At 30.7% G+C, this 22411-nt stretch overlaps 3 protein-coding genes across 3 annotated transcripts; 1 reads left to right on the plus strand and 2 right to left on the minus strand.

Moving 5' to 3' along the window:
• Window positions 1-7121: 7121 nt before the first annotated feature.
• LOC123302918 lies at window positions 7122-8372 on the minus strand. The gene has a single exon (XM_044886013.1). The coding sequence runs from the start codon at window positions 8370-8372 to the stop codon at window positions 7122-7124; it is 1251 nt and encodes a 416-aa protein (XP_044741948.1).
• Window positions 8373-9501: 1129 nt separating this feature from the next.
• LOC123302919 lies at window positions 9502-12452 on the plus strand. Its single transcript, XM_044886014.1, has 4 exons — window positions 9502-9506; window positions 10714-10878; window positions 10945-12022; window positions 12435-12452. The coding sequence occupies exons 1-4, from the start codon at window positions 9502-9504 to the stop codon at window positions 12450-12452; spliced, it is 1266 nt and encodes a 421-aa protein (XP_044741949.1).
• Window positions 12453-12586: 134 nt separating this feature from the next.
• Window positions 12587-14590, minus strand: LOC123302920. Its single transcript, XM_044886015.1, has 3 exons — window positions 14544-14590; window positions 13982-14204; window positions 12587-13894 (listed from the first exon to the last, which is right to left on the minus strand). The coding sequence occupies exons 2-3, from the start codon at window positions 14189-14191 to the stop codon at window positions 12587-12589; spliced, it is 1518 nt and encodes a 505-aa protein (XP_044741950.1). The 5' UTR covers window positions 14192-14204; window positions 14544-14590.
• Between the last annotated feature and the right edge of the window lie 7821 nt (window positions 14591-22411).

Below are 22411 nucleotides of genomic sequence, written 5' to 3' on the forward strand. Positions count from 1 at the left end.
CTAATATATGTCCTTTTTTTTTTGGTGTTGACAACAAAAGTGTACATTTGATTCAATAGATTCGATTTTTTGACTACCTAATTAATATCTGTATTTTTTACCATTAGCAATAAACAAATGCAGACTGAAGTGAAGAACGATGCCATTGTTTGTGAATATAGCGAACGATGTATCGACGATATATCGCTCATAAAAACATCGATGTTAACATCGATGTTTATGATAGATACCTCGATGTTTTTCAAACATCGATGTATCGTTTGCATCCCTAGTTATATTCAGTTCACTTCACTCATGCAGTAAAGAAGTAATATACTGTTTATTACTAATTTGTAATAACATACATTTGCATTTTATCTCTTTGGCCGATATAACTTTTTCATAGCTTGAGTAATTTTTAACCGCTGTAATACCTACATCAATCGATGAAGTTGGGGTCTTAAACACTTCACTTGCAATTTTTCACTTCCTGAAAAATATATATCTTCAAGATTTAATGTTTTTTTATTATTGTTTTTACAAAGTTTCAATATTTTTTTTATTTCAAATAATTTTCTGTTTTTTAGTTGCACTACATTATCAGGTTTAGAATGTGTTAATTTAAAATCATTCACGTATAGAGAACTTATAATTTTATAAACATTATTTTTGTATTTATATAGGTCTGAAATTTCATCAAATACACAATTTTTAATATTCCGTTTTTTTATCATTTTCACGTGCTTTCCACTATCAAGTTCATGTAGTCGATTTACGATTTGTGTAAGTGGTTTACGAGGAGATTTTACGAAATGTTTAAACGAGCCAATGTAGTTTTCACCCCAAAAAGCAGATAAACTACTTAAAGAAGTACCGAAATTTTCTACATCGTCGGCAAGATGAAGTAAATTGTGCATATTTAACACTTGAGATTCCTTACCATAAAGCAATGGCAATAAAACAAAAAAATGTTTAAGTAAATCTCTTGCATAGTCAATATATTTTTTATTAATCCACTCTCGATTATGTAAAATACGACAAGCAACACATAAAAGGAGAAAATGCGTGTAATAATCAGGAGGTAAAATATTTTTTAAAACAATTGGTCCACAATAACAAAGAAAGAATCGAAACTGCGTCGCTTTCCAGTTTTTGACATTATTCACATCAAATATTTTTCTTTGAAACTCAAAAGGAATATTACTTTTCAAAGACAACATCCTTAAACGAAGAATTTTAATTTGAGATAATTTCAAGCGGGCAATATTTGATCTATTCACGATCCAGCGAATTAATAACGATTTCATTACACCTAAAAATAAAAGATGCATAGAATCTAGAGTTACAGACATCACTGGATCGAAATTTGGCAAATTATTCAATAGACACGTAATTCCTTCTTTATGATGTTCAGGTTGGGCTTTATTGTTAAATGATTGTGTTGTTCGTATATTGCAATCAATCTCTGGGTAAATTCGCTTTTTTTTTTATGATGTCCAATAGATTGACCTTTCGTGTCACATCTTTCGCAAGCATAAAAAGACCCAGGTGGTTTAATGCATTTTAGGAAAACTCTTGCAATTAGGCCCATGACTTCAAAATTATATGTTTTTAGGTTGATCATAACTTTGTTGTTTGTTAAATCTGTTACTTCATCAACAAAATCTTTTAAAAATTCATTCACGTTGGCAGGCTTTGAGTCACCACAATAAATCGCAACCGTGAAAGGTTTAGATACATAATCCTCATCATATACTTGAGCAGCTATTGGCCATGCTTGGATTTTGGAGTTATTATACAATTGCACGCCATCTATATGAATGAATATTTTGATTTTGTTTTTTTCATAATTCATTGGGATTACTTTTTTTAGCCCATTTTGAATACCTAAATATGCATAATAACCGTCGGTCTGTTGTAAAGATGTCATAAGCAGAACATCTCGAGAATGAGTCGTTCCTAACAAAGTTTGGGCGGTTTTCGGTAATGTCTCAAATCCTTCATCACGTAGTAATAATAGTAATTCTGTTACTACATTTAATCGTAATGTATTTAAATTTTTTAAAACCCATTGACGAATTTTTTCGTTAATTCCGATATTGTTAGCCGTGTTTTCTTCACACAAAACTTCCGAATCACTTAAACTGTCATTATTTTTATTAATACTATTACTATTAATATCATCACCATAATTATTAGGATTACTGAAATTATTATTATTATTATGAAAAATACAAGTTGCAATAGGTACAGATATGTCATCGATTGTATTATTGGTTATTGACTGCCCAGGATCACATTCATTACTGTTGTTTATAGTTCCATGATCCGCATTGATATTTTTATTCACAATTTTATGTACTGTTGTACAATTTGCATTTTTTTTTTTTATTTGATGCTCGATATTTTTTTAATCTATGATAACTACTCGACATAATGAAATATTATGAGTTACGAAAGAAATCACCAAAAATTTTAAAATATAATAATTACAAATCACAATCACTGTACTTTGATTGAATATCTGGCGGCGTTTATAGGTTAGAGTTAACATGACAAACTAAGGTTCGTTAATGAAATTTCCATTGAATCTTGGCCCAAGAATGGCAAAGTAAGGCTGGTCAATTGAATATTGGCTATATCTTGACGCAAGACTGGAAAACCAAGGCTTGTCAATTGAATCTCTATTGAATATTGGCCCAAGATGGGCAAAATAAGGCTCGTCGATCTAATGTTGGCTGAATCTTGACCCAAGACTTATGAACCAAGGCTCGTCAATTGTATATTTAGTGAATCGTGGTCCAAGACTAGTAATTCAAGGCTCGCCAGTGATACGTTAGCTTAATCTTGAACCATAACTGGCAAAGCAAGGCTTGTCAATTAAATCTCTACTGAATCTTGGCCCAAGAATGGCAAAGTAAGACTAGTCAAATGAATATTGGCTGAATCTTGACCCAAGTCTGGCAACCCAAGGCTTGTCAATTAAATCTCTATTGAATCTTGGCCCAAGAATGGCAAAGTAAGGCTAGTCAAATGAATATTGGCTGAATCTTGACCCAAGTCTGGCAACCCAAAGCTTGTCAATTGAATCTCTATTGAATATTGGCCCAAGATGGGCAAAATAAGGCTCGTCGATCTAATGTTGGCTGAATCTTGACCCAAGACTTATGAACCAAGGCTTGTCAATTGAATGTTTAGTGAATCTTGGCCCAAGAATGGCAAAGCAAGGCTAGTCATACGAATATTGGCTGAATCTTGACCCAAGTCTGGCAACCCAAGGCTTGTCAATTGAATCTCTATTGAATATTGACCCAAGATGGGCAAAATCAGGCTCGTCGATCTAATGTTGGCTGAATCTTGACCCAAGACTTATGAACCGAGGCTCGTCAATTGTATATTTAGGGTGTCGTGCCCCAAGACTAGTAATTCAAGGCTCGCCAGTGATACGTTGGCTTAATCTTGAACCAAGACTGGCAAAGCAAGGCTTGTCTTTTTAACGTTGGTTGGATCTCCGACCAATCTTTGAAGAACGAGTCCGGTCAGCCCAGTGTTGTGCCACGACTGGCCCTGTTGTAAAGATTTTTTTCCTACAAGGGAAGGCTGATGGTATAGTCTTAGCGATTCTCAGATACGACTGACGTACAAAACATTAGGAATAATCGTATCGGCGGAACTTGATATGTGTTTCAATTCTTTTTTTTTCTTTGTTGTCATCACGTAAGTGGCCAAAGACAAAATGTATTAGTATCGATCGACAACAAATTTCCAGGAACTAAAATGAATAGATATTAAAGCTGATGAAACTCACAATACATCGCAACGCTCAGCACTGTTTGTAAACATTATGATATGATTTGAAGCGAAGTTCACGTATTTCTGTTTCAAGAATTCATTTTTATAGGAAGCAAAATTTTTTTAGATCGATTATATGAAGTAAAGAAAGTTTTATGGAACTACTCAATAATTTATTGCCCTCTTGTTAATTTGAAAATAATTGCTTATTATCATTATTTTTAATAAACGACATTCAATTTCATCTTTTTTGTTAATCCAACAAATGGATCTATTCCACAGCACAATAATGCTTTAGTTGAAATAACTATCAACCCATTGTAATAATAATATAGTGTTAGCTACTAAAATTGTTATGTAAACATTTTTAGTTATTACAACTAATTTTTATTGGTTCGAGAAACTCTGTTTATAGTAGTGTAAAACATAAAATGTTGTTAAAACAACTATTTTACCCTTACTAAAATTTCTAAAGTTACATTAACATAACAGTTTTTTCAGTGTGGTAGAGCCACAAATGCTATATTATAACATTTACAAGCCTTTAACACTTCCATATTTATGTGAGAACTTAGATTGTCCCCAATCAGAAACTTATTCCTTCTTATTTACGTAAAACGGGTAAAACCAATGAAAAGAACCAAGCCTTGAATGTCTTGGTGTCAAACCAACCAGATTTTGACCGATTGTAAAGAGTGCCAGGCGACCCACCCTCTGTCCATGTGCTCCACATATTGTCTGATTTGTAATTTACGTAAGGTGGTAAAACTTCTCCAGCAGCATTATCACATATCATTAAACTAACAGCTGCTTTCGTTGAATTTTTTATTGCTTCAGGATATTTACAGCCACGCTTCATGGGTACTTTTTTCTTGCTGAGTTCGTCAAAAAGCTTTGTCTCGTCATAATTTTAAATATTTTGCGGTATACTGCTCTTCGTCTACAGCGGCTTTCACTTTTTATATTGGAAAAACCCTTTGGGACAGTTCATTTTTGTGGCGTCTTCGCCACAAGTTTTGCCAGGTAAATGATTTTGAAATTGATCTACTTTACGTCCTGTTTTGCCCAGAAATATTTTTACAATACATCTTAAATCAAAAAGTGTTATAGGGAAACCGTAATTATTACTAAATCTAAATGGCCAGGGGAGTATACAGTGTGGGTTATACCTATAAATGATATTATTCTTTATTGCTTAAACATATAGTTATCATATGAAAATTAGTTAAACAAAAATTTGTCGATGGACCGATGAAATTCAAATAGCGTATATTCACCCAAATAACATTCAGGGAAACTCAAATTGAATAAAATTTATACACTTCACTTTTATTTACTTTTAAGAAGATATTTACATAATGCCTTATTGAACAAACCAATGCTTAAATCAGTTTTCCTCTGTAAGACAATTCATATTCTTTTTTGTCCACAATCGCTTGGGCAAACTGGTGCTACACTCTCTCATCACAGGTTTTCATGATCGGTTCAGGTAGAATTTCCAAAATTTGTCTTGTATTAATGTGTGAAACGTTATTTTAATTAATTCGAAGGTTTCACTAGTTTTATTTACACATTCTAAAAACATGACTTCTACATCAGTGTCACCGCCAACTGCACTTCAGGAAACAGAGACTTTTGTTTTTTTTCTCGCGTTAATCTCTTATTTAACCAAAAGATAAGTGCCAATCTTGATAGTATCTCCATCAGTGTCGGAATTGTCATTATTCATAGTGGAAGGAATTGTCCTGGAGCTCGATAAGTTTCTGCCTGTTCACCCTATCTATCATCAGTATAATCAGTGCCGGAATATGATTCAATCATTATTCGTGTCAATCATATTTATAGAATCCGTGCAATTGAAGTGTATGATATTTTTTTTATATAAACTCTTAAGTTTCATCGAATTTTTCCAATGGTTACGATAGTGTTGAATCATTTTTTAGAGCTAAATCGCGTTTTTTTTCCATCGTCGAACATCAAATAAAATAAAATGCTTGAGCATAGTAAGCATGATACGAGTTTTCTTTAACAACATTATTTACAATATTATAAATGATTAATTAGAATCAGGAACTTGGAAAAAATAATGCGAATGTTAAGTTGTCAAATGTTACGACGTTTCGTTATATTTCATAACTTCATCAGGTAAACTACATAAAGAAAACAAAATGTTATTGACATAAATACACCAGATCAACATAAATGAAACATTAAAAATCTTACATTTGAGGTTAACTCATGTTTGAAAAATAAACTTCCGAAAACAATCATCGTTAATAAAAAATATATAGATAAGGATTTACTCATATTACACATTAATCTAATCAACAATAAATTAAGCAGTAGTAATTCCAATCACAATAAAATAAAATTTTTTAAACAAAGTTAAGAAGTTAAAGTTGTAGAAACCGGCCACAGAATTAAAGTAAACAACCACAGTGGTGACAGTTGTTAAAACATTCAAGTCTACTATACCAACACTTAATTCAAAAAGTCCCGCCATAACTTCAAAATAACTATTGGCGTTAACAAATTGTAATAAGTTTCAGAAATATAACAATAAACGATAAATAAATTAATTAATTAATAAAATTTTTTGGCTATAGAAATAATATCACTATACGACGAACTTAGACCCTGTGTATCCCTCCTAAAGTTAACAGTATCAAAGATCTTGATAAAAAACATTTCACTGATGTTACGCTTAAGAAACTGAGACTCATAATCTAAAATTCGAACAGCATCAAATTGAAAATTATGCCCACTTGCGAATTTGTTTTCATTTTTAATAAATCGTAGTGATAAAGAAATTTTACACTTATAACACCATAAATCTTTAGCGAGTTGCTTTAGCTCTACAATTCTGCGACCATCGATACAAACATACACAGGGTTATTATGTTATTATTTTGTTTTCCTTTTTTGGATGCTAGCGAGTTGATTATTACGCCACAATTGCCGTTTCATTGTAATGAATTTTCCTTTTGACATTCCATGGTTACTTCGGATATCGGATATCATATAACACTCATCTTTCCTACCTTCAAAACTTCACAGTGAGGTTAGTAAACAACCGCCAAACACTCGGTAGATATAACCATGTGTATTTTGTTTACTTGCGACGTTGCCAGACTTATGAGTCAAAAACTACTAAAGTCAATGCAAAGTTTAATTATAAATATCAAAAATTGTTGACAGGGCCGTCTTAGACTGTGCTGGGGCCCTTGGGCACACAAGAATTTGGGGCCCTTTTGGAATGTAAAGAAAGTGAAATACATTTTTTTACTGTGATCTGCTTTATTATGGGTAATCTAATCTAATATAATTAATGATATTAGTATGATGCAAAATTACGATAATAGTTTCTTTCGAGATTTCTGTTGAGCAAAATCTTCTATTAAATCCTCGAACTCAGTTTTCTGAAGAATATCACTTTCTATGCTCATAATTGACAAATTATTTAGTCGTTCTTGTAGCATTGATGTTCGCAATTCATTTTTAATTCTCTTAAGCTGCGAAAATGAGCGCTCCCCACTACAATTGGTAACCATTAGGCAAAGGAATATTCTTGTAGCAACTTCAACATTTGGAAAAGTTTCTTCTAATTTATCAGTCTTTATTAAGTTAAGTAAGACTGAGATATTTAAATCCGCTGATGGCTTTGCTATATTTTTTAAATATTGGCTTAAATGAAAACATTCTGTTTTGAGCTCATATGCATTAATGTCTTCGTGATAAAATTCTGCAAATTCGTTGCATTTTTTGGTCAATTCGTCAGATTTGATTGTTGTTAACTGACAAAGAAAACTAAATCGATTATCAATTTCTTTGTATGCTGCCGAACGTTTTTTTAAATATGTAATTAATGTGTCAATTATGGGAATGAAAGTATCTACACGAAACTTTTCCTTGCCTCTCAACTGGAGAGTCTCTGGTGATGATGGTCCTTCAAAAAAAGTGAGGCGTGAGCTGCGAATTCTTTTTCTTTCAAATTTATCTTTGTAATCAGCACCTGGATTTTTTTCTTTAGCAGCCGTTTCATAATGATCAAAATTATTGCGTGCGTTATTGACATAACTGATCAGAGATTCGTAAAGTTTTGTCACAACGCCCATAGTCATAGTGCTATTCTGTAAACTTAGACTTGTTTTATTCATAATTCCCAAAATATCATTCCATATTTCCGTCAGTAGAGCAGTCTCAAATTTTTCCATTTTTTTTACTAAGCTTTGGGCTTCGTTTCTACTGTCTCCTGGTTGATTGATGTCACTTGCGATGAAGGATAATGCTTCAGAAATATTTAAATAACCATTTTGCAAAGCATTAATAGTATTGGCATGTGCGGACCATCTGGTTTGCGAAAGGGACTTCAGAACTTTATTTACACCTAAATGCTCTGTCAAAATTTGCCAGCGTTTGGTCGAAGCTGAGAAAAAATTATACAATTTTTGAACAAATTGAAAGAATGCTACTGCTTCAGTAATACATTCAACAGCTTGAACACCCACTAAATTAAGCGAATGTGCCGCACATGGAACGTAAATTGCATATTCGCATACTTCTTTTATTCTAGACTGGACACCAGAGTACTTTCCAGACATATTTGACGCATTGTCGTAGCTCTGTCCGCGGCAATCTTTTATGGGGATATCAAGGCTTTCAAAAAAGTTTAAAATGGTATCTGCTATATATTGCGCATCATGTCCATCCATAGGCAAAAATTGCAAAAATCTCTCAATAGGCTGTCCATCTTTTACGTATCTAACGATGAAAGTGAGCTGGTCAACATGGGACAGATCAGGCGTAGAATCTACGCTAATAGAGTAATATTTCGCTGATTTCAGTTCGTTGACTATTGTTTTTAAAACTCGCTGTCCCATTAAATTAATAAATTCGTTACAAATATTTGCGGATAAATATGATACACTTCCTTTTCCAAGATTTCCGCAGTTTTGTATGTGATTAGCAAGAAAAGGATCAAATTCACTAATCAGTTCTAAGCATCCCAAATAATTTCCATTATTTTGCGATCTAAGTATCTCATTATCACCACGAAAAGCAAGACCTCTTGAAGCTAAAAATTTTACTACTGCAACAACCCTCCTAAGGACATTTTTCCAATAGCTAATTTCTGTATTATATTGGGAGAACAACTCACTATCAATTCGTCCAGTAATTTTCATTCTTGTGACATAATTCATCATAGATTGCCTGTGTTGCAAACTGTTCTCATGCTCCATCAATAAGTTACTTACTTATATGCTTCCAATCCTTATATCCATTTGGATAACTCAAATTATTACCAATAGTGGTATTAAAGAGACGGCAGCAAAGACTCGCCATTCTTCAATTTACGAGTAAAAACATTTTTTGTCAAGTATCTAGTTTTGGTTTTACCGCTTGAATCTGGAAAACTTGTAGAAGTTTCGGAGAAATCGCAATGTTTATTTTGGAAAAACTCTGGCCCTTTTCGAATCCAAATATTACGGACTTCTTCCGTTAAAATGTCATCACAGTACTGACCAGGGTCATTATATACAGATACATTCTCCAAGTTTGCAATTATTAACTCACAGTTGCTCGAAGTCGAGAGTTCAGCGATTGATGTGTGTTTGTCATTTTCGTTACACGTAATAACCTCTTTTTCCTGGTTATTCTCAGAGGTATTTTTATCTTGAGGTGATGATGATGAACAACTCCCCGACTTATTTGTTTCTTCCACCGTAAAAAATGACGTAAGCTTTGGAAGTTTTTCCGTGATTTCTTTTTGAGCTAAAACTTTTTTTCTCTTTTGTGAACCACTTAGATATGTTCTTTTCGACATAATGAAATAATATTTAAACGAACAAATCAATAGTTCTATTAATTTTACCCAAATTACATTAAACAAAATTCAATCACGACACTTCTGTGAAAATAAGTGATATAATAAGTAATAAATTTAGGTAAAAAGTTCCGACAGAAAGTTTTTCATAATTTATCCGGGGATTCCCCCAAGCCCCAACCATAGACAAAGTCGACATTTTTTATGGTCGCTTGAATTTGGCATTGGAGCGGTTTGCATGGATGATCGCTAGATGGTGTTCTTAGTAAATTAGGTAGGATGCGTTCAGAAATACTTTTAAATTACTGAATAACTGAATAAAAAATCAAATGATATGTAACTTGAAAATAGACATTACAGACTCTAGATTATAAAATTTATAAACTCAAGTAAATGTCTGGTAAGTTATATCAGACCAAAAACAGCCCTTTAGTACAGCCAAAAAGCGCACTAAGTTTAAATTAAGCAAGAAGCTACCGTGTCTATTCGTTGTGTGCGTAGTCATGGTAGGGATAATAAAATCGATGCCAGCGCTTTAAGTGAAAAATTTTGGAGATAAAGTGGGCTGTTATGACTAATTTGCAATTCTTTACATGTTAATGATATAGAAACTGTCAAATTAAAATGATTGAAAAACACTAATTAATTAAACTTAATGCATTTATTAAATATTTTTTCGATTTAATTTAAATAAATTAAATAAAAATGAGACACCAAAGTTGTTGTGTAGTGAATTGTAAAAATACCAGCAGAAAAAGCCAGTGCAAATTTTATAAATTTCCTACCGCTAAATGGAAAATAAATCAACGGAATCAGTGGATAGCTGCGGTTAAAAGGCTCAAGTAAGTAGTACCATAACCTTATTGTTATCAAAAAAATAATAATTCGGAGTGTTAGAAATTTTTGTAAAATTGTTAAGTTTAGCAAACGTAAATAATTTCTTTTTGCAATTCTGTAACGACAAAATAAAAAGAAAATTTATAAGTAATAAAATTGTTATATTATAGAAATTTAATGATTAAAAGAAAAATAAAAGTTATCACAGAGTGAAAAAATTTTGATTTTGCAAACACTTTAATTAATACGGTGCTGAAATAATGAAAAATATATATTTATAGCGTTGATGGATCACCGTGGGTTCCTAAGCCATATGATTGCATTTGTAGTGACCATTTTATTGGGGGTAAAAAATCAGAAGAGGAGTTGAGTCCTAGCTACATTCCAACAATATTCCCTTCAATTTACAAGTCTCCAAAAGTTAATGAATCTTCGGTCATAAACAGGTAAAAATTATTTGGCAAAACTAGACCAATGTTAATAAGATAATTATAATAATTTCATATTTTCAGATACAAGCGTTTAATAAACCGGCAGACAAAAAAATCAGCTTCAAAATCAAGTTCTGAACTCACTGAATTAGAGACGATGGAAGTGATAAATGAATATGATAACCCTCCGATTGTGTCTTTGAAAGTTGACCAAGAGTGTCAAGTTGATTTTTATTCAAACTCTGATGTCAATTCTCAAACGTTTATTTGCAATCGTTATGTTACAAATGATCTGTGTCATGCTGAAACTCAGACAGAAATAGTTGAAGATACTAGGCCGATAAAAATTCATGCTAGTAATAAAAAATTTGTTAACAAAGAATGTGGCACTGATCAAAAAACGTTTGCTGATAAGGACAGTCAAGCGGATAATAAAATCTTTAGAGGATTCGCATCGGTAACAAAAGATCAAGAAATCATTGATCTGGCCGGTGTATCATTTCCAAATTTTGATTTCTTATTGAGTAGACTGCCTACACCTATGCCACGAAAATACATTGTATCAAAAAAAGACCGACTATTAATTTTTTTAATGAAAATTAAAACTGGATTAACATTTTCGGCACTTGGTGTATTATTTAGTGTTCACAGAACAACAATTTCAATAATTTTTTATGAAATCCTACAACATCTTGCTAGTGCGACAAGAAATTTAGTATTTTGGCCAGATATCGACGCAGTTCAAGAAACAATGCCTGATTGTTTTTTACCTGATTATAATAACACTAGAGTCATAATTGATTGCACTGAATTTCGAATAGATATTCCTGCAAGTGTCGACAACCGCGTTCTTACTTACTCACAATACAAAAAGAATTTCACGGCCAAAGTTCTTATTGGTATAACTCCTGGAGGATTTATATCCTTGAGATCTGACGTAGCTGGAGGACGGAAATCAGATTCCCAGCTTACAATAGAGTCAGGGTTGTTGGATTTATTGGAGGATGGTGACATAGTTTTAGCTGATAAAGGTTTTCCAGATATCAAAACAGTGATTGACGCAAGTGGCAAGAAAGTGCAAATGGTAATGCCGCCTTTTCTAGAGAAAAAAAATGAATTTTCAAGTGAAGAAACTCAACAGACATACAGTGTTGCAAGGGTTAGAATTCACGTTGAAAGAATTATGCAGCGGTTAAGGACTTATCAAATATTGCATAAAATTCCACAACATTTGTTCCATTGCATTGATGATATTTTGCACATTTGTTGTGTTTTGGTAAATTTACAGCCTCCAATTATTATTGATAAAAAAGATCCTGAAAATGAGGGGTAATAATATTTTATGATTCATAGAAGTTGGTCAGTGAGTGCTTGTAAAAATACAAAATTATATTTGTAAGAAATTGTACATTTATTTTCAGCTATTAATTAGATTAATAATTAAGATTTTTGTAAAACATGTAACGAATAATAAAATTCTTTTAAATTAATAGTATTGTAACAGACAATAACACTCAATTAAGATTTTTGTAAAACATGTAACGAATAATAAAATTCTTTTAAATTAATAGTATTGTAACAGACAATAACACTCAATTAAGATTTTTGTAAAACATGTAACGAATAATAAAATTCTTTTAAATTAATACTAACTCTTTGCTTATTTGTTAAAATTACAACAATTGGTGCTTTTATGCTGATATAAATTATATAAAATAAATTACTATATTAAAATATTTGTAATATCACTTCCAGTAAAGCTTCGTTTTTGGTTTGAACTTTCATCTTCTTTATTACTACTATTTAAATTGTCAGCATTTTCATCGCTGTTACCAGCATTTTCTTTATTAATATCAGTAGTTGCTACTGTCGCAAACAAAGCTGGTAAATATTGCTCGAAATAGAATTTCTCGCTCTTCAAAATTACAGTTTTTAAAAATTCTTCGTCCCTGTGGACTTCTATTAAACAACAGCCATCTTCAACTGGTGAATAAACAAAGAAATCACAAACACTCATGCCAGTGACGTACATTTGTGCTTGGACTTGAGTGTAATAAACATCAGACTTTTTGAGCTCCAACTTATGATTAATAAATTCCAAATACTTAACATTACTAACTTCATCAGCATCATTGATAACTGGTTTCTTTTCACAGGAAATAGGACATTTAAATTCAACAATTTTATAAATACAACCGTCATCAATAACAACTCCATCAAGACTTGCACAAAGCCAAGGCTGATATTTACTAACAATTACACCAACCCGTTTAACAGTACAGTTGTAAAGTTGTTCATATTTTTCTTTAGCAAAAGATTCCATTTTTAAACCGTATCTAGTAGAGCTGCTGTCGATCGTAGATGGATGTAGCATGTCTGAAACCAAAGTTTCAACTGGTTTTCTGCTTAGAACTTTTATATGATGAACATTTGAACTTGCAGAAATTCTTAAGCGTCTAGCTTGGAACCAATTATTACAAGAAGACTGTTTAACAGTTTCACAAGACAGCTGAATAATTTTATCTTCCGATAATTGTACGTTATTTATATAAAACTCCCGGAGATTCAGATCCAGCTTATACTGACTTTCATAAGTAGAATACTCCTCGCAAAAAATTAAAAAATTTTCTACACACGCAGCACATTCTTCTTTTTCTAAGTTCAGTTCTACTTGCGACAACAGAGAGTTAATCACATTTCTTACGGTATGTTGATTATTTTTTGTAAACTGTGCTTCCAAAATTCGTTTTAAAGGTGAATCGACTTTTAAATCAGTCATTAAAACATTCTGAGGCTCATGTAATTGACTGTATTTATGCGGCATCATTTTTTTGAAGTACTCTCCTTTAGAATATTTATGTTTAGCAAATTGACGAGCACCCGGCTTACCCCATTGCTGCTCGTGACTCGTTTTTGAAGCACTTTCTTCATTGTTAATAAAATAAATTAAGGCAGCAACATGTTTACACTTGCCACTCTTATTATATACACAATTACAGTGTACATTTGTCACGTAACGTGCAGAGTTTATCTGAAATTAAAATAGAAAATTCTATTAATTATATAATACTTAAACATTATTTAAAGTAGCGAAATAAATGATCTAGATGTGCATTACGTCTAACGAAGTAGCATAAGGTGTAGCGTGGACTGATGTTTGCCGAATAATGCGAGATTTTATCAAAAAACTTTCCAAATTTCGTCGATGTTCCTCGACTTCTCTTACATGTCCAGCATCAAAAAGTTTTTTGCCTTTGGTCATTGTCTCTGGCTGAAATTCTATTTGATGGGTAATGGACTGAAATCCTGTCTTTATTATAATATACATATCTTTGGTTTGGCTAAAAATAATAAAAAAATAAGTTAATTAAATTAGTATTTACTTATTCTATTGAGAAAACATTTTAATCATTGTTATTATTTTTTTTTTTTTTTTTAAGAACTATTTGGAGATTTTGACATAAATTTTGAGCAACTTAACCTTATAAATGTTTACTGCATTTCTTTATTTATTTTAGTATTATACTTACTTATGTTTTTGGTACGTTGAGATCAATTATAAAATGTCAATAACTATTTAACTCTCACATTTTTTTTAACACTCGTTTATTTTTGTTTATAATATTTTTTTTATTAATTTTTCATTTGACATAAAAACATGCAATGCACTGATAGCCTACCGTAGTTCATATTTAGTCTGGCGCTGCAGTCACACTCGGAGCGAATATACCGCACACAACCGAGACCCTGTAGGCTTGATGTCACTCAAATTCATATAAATATATTGATTCGAATAAATCTGAAAATAATCTATATTCGGGCATTGAGAAAAGTGTAATGAGTATTTTGAGATTAAATGTGAGAGAAATTGTCGGTCCTTCGGGGCCCTCTGAGGATGGGGGCCCTGGGCACTGGCCCCTTGTGCCCTTATGGTAAAGACGGAATTGATTGTTGAATAACTCTTATTTACTATTTTATACACTCCTAGAACTTTTTTTTAAACATAATTAAATTTATGAAATATATTTTATTATATTTTAGGTCAATTGAAATTTTTTTAAACATTTCTTTAAACTTGATTACTCGGTAGCGAGGGATCTTCCTTAAATGAACCCATTTACTTACATTTTGCGTATCACCACTGGAAATATTCCTTGTATCCTTTGGGTAGGTTCTAAAGGTTCTGCATTAGGATATCTTTTTATTCTAGGGTCTTCGGAGATGCTGTATCGCAATTGAGGTACAGTTGGTCGTCTTGAAGCTAATAAAATAAAAATTTATCAGGTTAAAATTGATTACTATAAGATAAAAAAATAAATTATTTACCAAAGTATATTCATTGGTTAGTTTTAAACAAGGAAATTTAGTGAAGTAATTGATTGAACAATTCAAAAGTTCTTTTTGTCTTTCATTATAACTTGTAATCCAGTGATCAGTTACACTTTTCCAAGGTTCAATATAGGATTTCAAAAATTGTATGCTTTCAGAAGGGACGTTGTTCGTAACATCTATATAAATAATGACAGCAATAATAATATTTTAAATTATTATATAATTATAATAAATTTAAATTCTAACCTGTAGATGTTTCTAAGAATACAGTCTTTGAAGTACTTTGTTTTAAGTACTGTTTTCGCAGGAAATTATTACAGGATAGCAATATACCACGTGCCGGTTGGACTACTCCACCACCAACTGTTGCATGTGGTGTAAAAAAGGTGTTTGGTAGTTCACTACTAAACAATTCACTTATTTGTTTAGCTAATTCTTGGTATCGACGTGATGGGAGATTTTTAACTGAGTTTTTACCTTCATGCTCTTTTTGAATAATTAGTCGTCCCAACAAATTTCGAGTAGGTTTTGTTAGCGTTTTATTAAGCTTGTAACAATTTAAAATATTTAATCCGTGTGGGTGAGATTTAAGCTTTTTCAACAATTCTGGATCCTGAAAAATTTTGGTAATTTAAAAAAAAAAAAAATTAAAACTAAATTACATCAAAGAAATTTTTGACAAATTTTAGCAAACCTGGTTCTGATCATAGTCATCATCATGTAAATAATTTAATAAATTAAATGAGCTATCAAAAATTGGAACTGGATAATCCATGTGAACTGTATGCTAAGTAAAATATGTAAACGTACTAGAACACTTGGAAGTAGATTTCTCAATGTTAAATCATCAAGATTTTTAATATTTTCGAGTTCACTAATTAAAGTAATTAACTTTTCTTTCAGCTTTGGCCAATTTTTAAAGAAATCTTGAGCTTTATTCTGGAAGAGTTCTTTAAAATCGTTGCTCAACTAAAACATTAAAAGTATTGAATTATTGTATACTTTAGCAATTCAATTTGATTCACATTCAATTTTCTTACTAGTTCAATTGCAAATTTCTCGTTAGATAAATACGGGAATTTATGAAGATATTCATACACTGATGAACGATCTTTAATTAATAATCCACGCCTTTTTTTATAAGTACTGCTCCAATAGTCTAGAAGTAAATTAATTTCTCGAATTTCAGTTTGTAAATTTTGTAACTTTTCGCTTATTACTGGAAAAAAAATCAAAAATTCTTTTAAAATGATCAAATTTTTTTACAATCTTTGCTTATAGTACAATAACCAAAAAAAGTATAATTTTACCTGGATCGTTTAGATTTTCACTCGTAACCTCTGTTGACACAATAGTTTGTACTATCGTAGATAAAGTAGTTGATGAATTCTCATCCATCACAGGCGCAACTGGTTGGTCATTTATTTTGATTTTTATCATTCACATCAAGTCACTGAGTTTAAAATTAAGTTTTTTTTTTAAAACAAAAACTTAAAATTTTTATTTTAAATGATATAAATTGTATGGTTATGTTTTAATACCACTGACGAGCACTTTATCACGTTAAGGTTGTTGTCGAACTGAGGTATGGTTGCGCGTCAGGCCGAGTCAAAAGCATTCGGAACAAAGGATCAAATTACTAAACGTTTAGTAACTTATATTATGCATTCTTCATAACAAAATCCCTAATATATAGAGTGAATTTCACATGGCTACTGTAAAAATTGCTAGCCATTTAGTAACTTGTACTCGATGACTATTAAGATAATTGTTTGACAATAAATTTTACTAAACGCTTTAGAGAAAATCTTATATAATATAGATTTATTGAACTATAATAGTGAATCAAACATATAGTAATTTTTACTATATTTTCAAAAGTCGTATTCTCCGTTTATTAAATTTTACAAATCAATTCCCGACTAGAAATTTAAGTGAGATTGTGATTAGGTGCAAATTTGGCATGCCTTATTCCAAGCTTGGGCCCAGTGAGGCTGCCGAATTAGGCTGAGGTTTCAAAAGTAACGCAGTTGCGAGTTTGTTGCTAACTTGGCTTCCTGATTAGGAAGTGACTTGGAAACTTTACTTGCCAGTAATAACTTCAGCCTAATTGAATTCGAATTTGGCATTCGACTTCGGCCGTGATTTGGAAATCTCACTTGCCTGTGACAACCCAAACCTGATGTAATCCAAACATGGCATCTGAACTTGGCAGTCACTTAGAAACTTCACTTGCCGGTGACAACTCAAACCTTATCTAACCCAAACTTGGCATCCGATCTCGACAGTGATTTGGAAATCTCACTTGCCTGTGACAACCCAAACCTGATGTAATCCAAACATGGCATCTGAACTTGGCAGTCACTTAGAAACTTCACTTGCCGGTGACAACTCAAACCTTATCTAACCCAAACTTGGCATCCGATCTCGACAGTGATTTGGAAATCTCACTTGCCGGTGACAACCCAAACATAGTCATCGTCAGTAATAAATTCTTAAATTTTCATCGTACAGAAAAGAAAAAACAGAAAATTGTCGGGAATTAAATAATCTAAGTGCGGTTTTTGTTAGTTTTCCTAAATTTTTGTCTCATTCAAGAGTTATTGATAAAGTTCTAATTAAATTTGAATTTGCGCTAAGTCATTTGATTTTTTTTTTTTTTTTCGTAGAATTTTAAACTCTCGGCATTTACATAGTGACTGTAGGTTTCTAATAGTTTTATATTACAATTTAACAACCAAAACTTCTTAATTATAAAATTTGATTATTTAATTAGTTTTATTACTTAAATTTTACATTTATTTAACATTTTTAACATTTTTAATATTATTAATAAATCATTTTTATAGTAATTTTCTTAATAACCATTTTTTTTAAAGAAAAGGAAACTTAAAAAAAACTATATAGTATCAAAAATGATACAAAAACAGAACAAGTATAAAAATATGATTAGTCATCTTTCTCGTTCGATTTTTCCGAGTCTTCATTATTATATCTTTTGTCATCAGCTTGAATTTTCTTCATTTCACTGATTTTTTTACGGTCCGTCCGCCCACCGCCCCAATCGCCGCAATGATTGAGGACAGCTGATATACTTTCATTTACCTTTGCATCAGGTAATTGTTCTTCAACTGATTTAGAAAAAAATTTCACTAAAATTGCTGAAACAAAAATAAATAATTGTAAAATTTAGTTATAATATTTTGAAATAAATAATTAAGGTAGTGCTATTTTTATTTGAATTTTTGTGATTCTAAACGTCAATCTTTCCATCAATAGTACTACCGTAATTTGGCTGTAAGAAACTTAATTGATTATTACCTTTCAAAACTTTGTAAAAATTGGTGTCCAGGAAAATTTTTGTTTTTTTGTCGTTGGGCTTTTTTAACACATATTGTAGGGCCACATCACGCCCCATTACAAGTCGCATCATTGCTCCAGTACTTTTAATCATCGCTTGATTAGTATTCACTTGGCTACTTAGTTTCGAAAGCTGAAAAATAAAAAGTCAGTTAATCATTTAAAAAATAAATTTTTTTAAAGTAATGTGCCTTAAAAAAATTAATTAGTAACAAAATCTTATCTTTAAACCTAGAAAATCATTAATTAAAAGTTAAAACTTTCATTTATATCTATTTTCATAAATCCACTAAAAGAAACAATTAAAAAAATAAAGAAATGATTTTTTTCTCATGATACTGAAATTAGCAGATATTTTAAAATTTTTAGGTTCAATTTATAAAATAAATTTGTACTAAAAACTATTTTTAAAAAATTCCACTGATAGTAGATATTTTTTAATTTTAAGTGAAATTTTTTTTTTATTCTTCTAGAAATAACTTGAAAGTATAAAAGAATTATCAAAAATTGTGAAGTTTGCTAATTTCAGGGTAGTCTTTTCTCAAGTTTTCAAAAAAAAAAAAAAAAAACCATACAAAAAGTACCACTAATCATACAAAATAACCAATTAAAGTAACGAAAAATTATAGAAGAAAATATTTACCATTCGTGTTTTGAATGTTTCATCCGATTTAAGCTTTGAATCAAATTCTTCAAATACTTTTAAATCCAGACAAGGCAACTTAATATTGTTCTTTTCGCTGTCGTCTGAATCAATATCGATGATTGGACCAGTAGCACAGGCATTTGACTCTCATACTTTCTTCGTTTCAATGACGATTCCTTTAATGTCATGAACGACTTTTTTCAAGCTGTTCATTTGTGAATCTAAACATTCCATTCGTTCTTTGAACGGTAAAAGAATTTCTTTTAACGCCGCAGTTAACATATCTAAACAAAAATTAAATATTTAAAAAATCAAAAATATCGAGTTTTTGTAATTTTTTTAAATTGAATCTAAGCAAGTTGTTTTTTTTATAATTGAAAAGTAAAAAAATAAAGAAACTGATTACTAGAATATTAACTAATTAATTGTTATACCTTTAGTTACATAAAGCTCCTTTGGTGTGTGAATTTCCAAAGTCCGCAAGCTTGGAGTGTGAGTTTTCTCATCAAAACTATCATTTTTGCGTGAAGACTTTACATCGCTATGACTACTAGAAGAGCTACGATTGTTTTCACCATGCCTAATTGTTTTCCTACGTAGCTTACGGTATTTATCAATTGCACCTTCACTACTTGAATTTTCTGAACTGGATTCTTTTTGACGTTTCTTTCCACGAGTTTTTTTCGGCCCTATTAATTTTTTTAAAACAGGAATTTATTACTCATTGTACTCTATAAAATAATTTCTAATGATTTATTGATTCTATGTTTGAGTAATAAGATGAATTTTAAAGCAGATTATTTTTGGAAAACATTATTTTCTTCCCCTACTATTATTTTCTTTTTATATTAAACTTGAAATTCTGTTTTATATTAAGCTAAAAATTCTGTTTACAGTTTGTTAATTTCATAATTTAAGCTCTCTCTACTTTGATATTAAAAAATACAACATTTGAAACTTAATAGAAAATTTTAGTAATTTAAAATTTAAATAGTTCAATATAAGCAAAATTTGTTCATTCAAAATCTTAAACTATAAAATAGTTAATATTTTTTATCAATAAATTTTTTGTTTGTTTCAACTCTTATGAATTCAGTTTAGAATTCACCACTTTTATTCTTTTCAAAGACAAACGAAAATATTACTTACTAGTAATGTTTTTTTCGATGGGTTTTTCTAAAAGTTTGTGTTTTTTCATACTACGCACCTTATTTGATTTCTTAGGCTTTCCCGGTGATCCACTAATGTTATCTAAATAATAATTTATAGATTAATATTTTTTATTTTTAGAATGTGCAATGAAAGTTAAGTTAAAAAAATTATTAATTACCAGAAAAAATTTCAAGATCGTCTTCTAAATCCTGACTTGCAGATTTTAGTAATTCATTTGGATTGTCATGTGAATAATAATTTATTTAAAAAAATTCTTCATCTTCCTTAGCCTTAGACTTTGCACTTTCTTCGTTATCAGTTGAAAATACATAAGGTTCGTACTTCAGTTTTTCAGCCAATTCATCCGCCTCTTCATATGAATCTGTACAAAAATTAAAGTAATTATCAATTACAAAATTAAGTTTAAAATTGTATAAAAACATAAATGTAAAAAATGAGATCTGCAAATTAATTATAAGTTTCATATTTTTTTCTAATTATGATAGAGTAATTGTTAAAAATAATGTTAAAAAAACGTAGAGTTGATAAAATATTAATAATATGAATCATTTAATATTACTATGCTTTAAATTCTTGATGGTTCATTATTCAACAACTTTTTCAGTATTATTAAATAATAAACTAAAAAAATAAAAATAAAAAATTCAAATTTAAAGAAACTTATGTGTTTGTTATTTTTAGTATTATTTGAAAATAAAACTTACTTGCTCTTCCGCGAATTTGAATTTCGTAAGATGGCCACTCATTGTGAGGTGCTTCACATTTTTTATCATCTTTCGCAGCAATTTCAAGTTCTTGTCATTATAACTCTCTTCAGGCATAAATTTACATTTTAAGACGTTATTTTTATGATCAAAAAAAATCCAATTACTTGGAACAATATCGATCGATTCCTTTCCATCTTGTTTGTCAGTCGTTAAGAATCGAATCAATCGATATTTAACCTCTAAACGACTCACGGTTGACATTTTCATCAATCGTGTAAGATAATTCACTGAGCTACTCATTTGTTCTCCCCACAACTACAATACCACTGTTCGACGTCGGCTGCACATACACAGTCACGTGGTGTAATAAGACCGGCCACTTCACTGCACAGCAAAGCACTTACACACTCTACCGCTACTCACACTAGTATAAATGTAATTGTCGATGAGCTGAAGCTGATATACCATAGTTTTTTTCGAGATGCAAAAATACTAGCGCTACGTCAAAATATGAGTTATTTTGCGCGGGTAGTTTAAGCTTTCTACTAATTAAATTAAACTGGAATTTCCATAAAAATATATAAAAATTAAATTATGTTACACAAAATTTATTTACATTTTCAAAATAAAAAAATTTTTAATTTTTTTAGCGGGAAGTTAAAAAAAGATTTTTTAGCAGTGAATTTAAACACTATTTACATGTGTAATAATGGAATCACACACAACTTTTCTTTATAGTCTGAACTTACATCAATAGACACCATTTTTTTCATTATATCGTTTATTTTATAAGTGTTTTTTGTCTCATTTCTTGAACTTACAACCCACATTTGTAAATCTTCAGAGTTACATGGATATTTACAAATTGCCTTCTGCTTTTTTAATAATTTCCCAAAAATCTTTATTGTATTGACATCATCTGTTGCAAGTCGGAAAATTTTTAAAATTTGAAAAACTTCATTACTTCTCAATAAAACAATATTATTTGGAGACTTTGTAGTATATAAGACATCGTTAATTTTAATTCGTTTAATCACTATTTCATCATTCTCATTTTTATATTCTTTCAATACATCTATTTCTTTCAATGACACAGGTTTTGGAGAAATACTTGATCCCACTTCGTTAAGTCGACAGCATAGTTGAGCCAGTGGGTTGTTGCCATGTCTTAGAAGTTTTTTTAATTTACCCAATAAGTTCTCGAATGAGTAACTGTCTATTGCTGATAAACAACATTGCATAAATTCGACATCATCAGCAAGATGGTACAGACTGTGAATATTTCCGACAATGAATTGTAATCCATATATCGATGGTGCGATTCGCACAA

This window comes from Chrysoperla carnea, chromosome X (genome assembly GCF_905475395.1).
Source record: "Chrysoperla carnea chromosome X, inChrCarn1.1, whole genome shotgun sequence".
NCBI lineage: Eukaryota > Metazoa > Arthropoda > Insecta > Neuroptera > Chrysopidae > Chrysoperla > Chrysoperla carnea.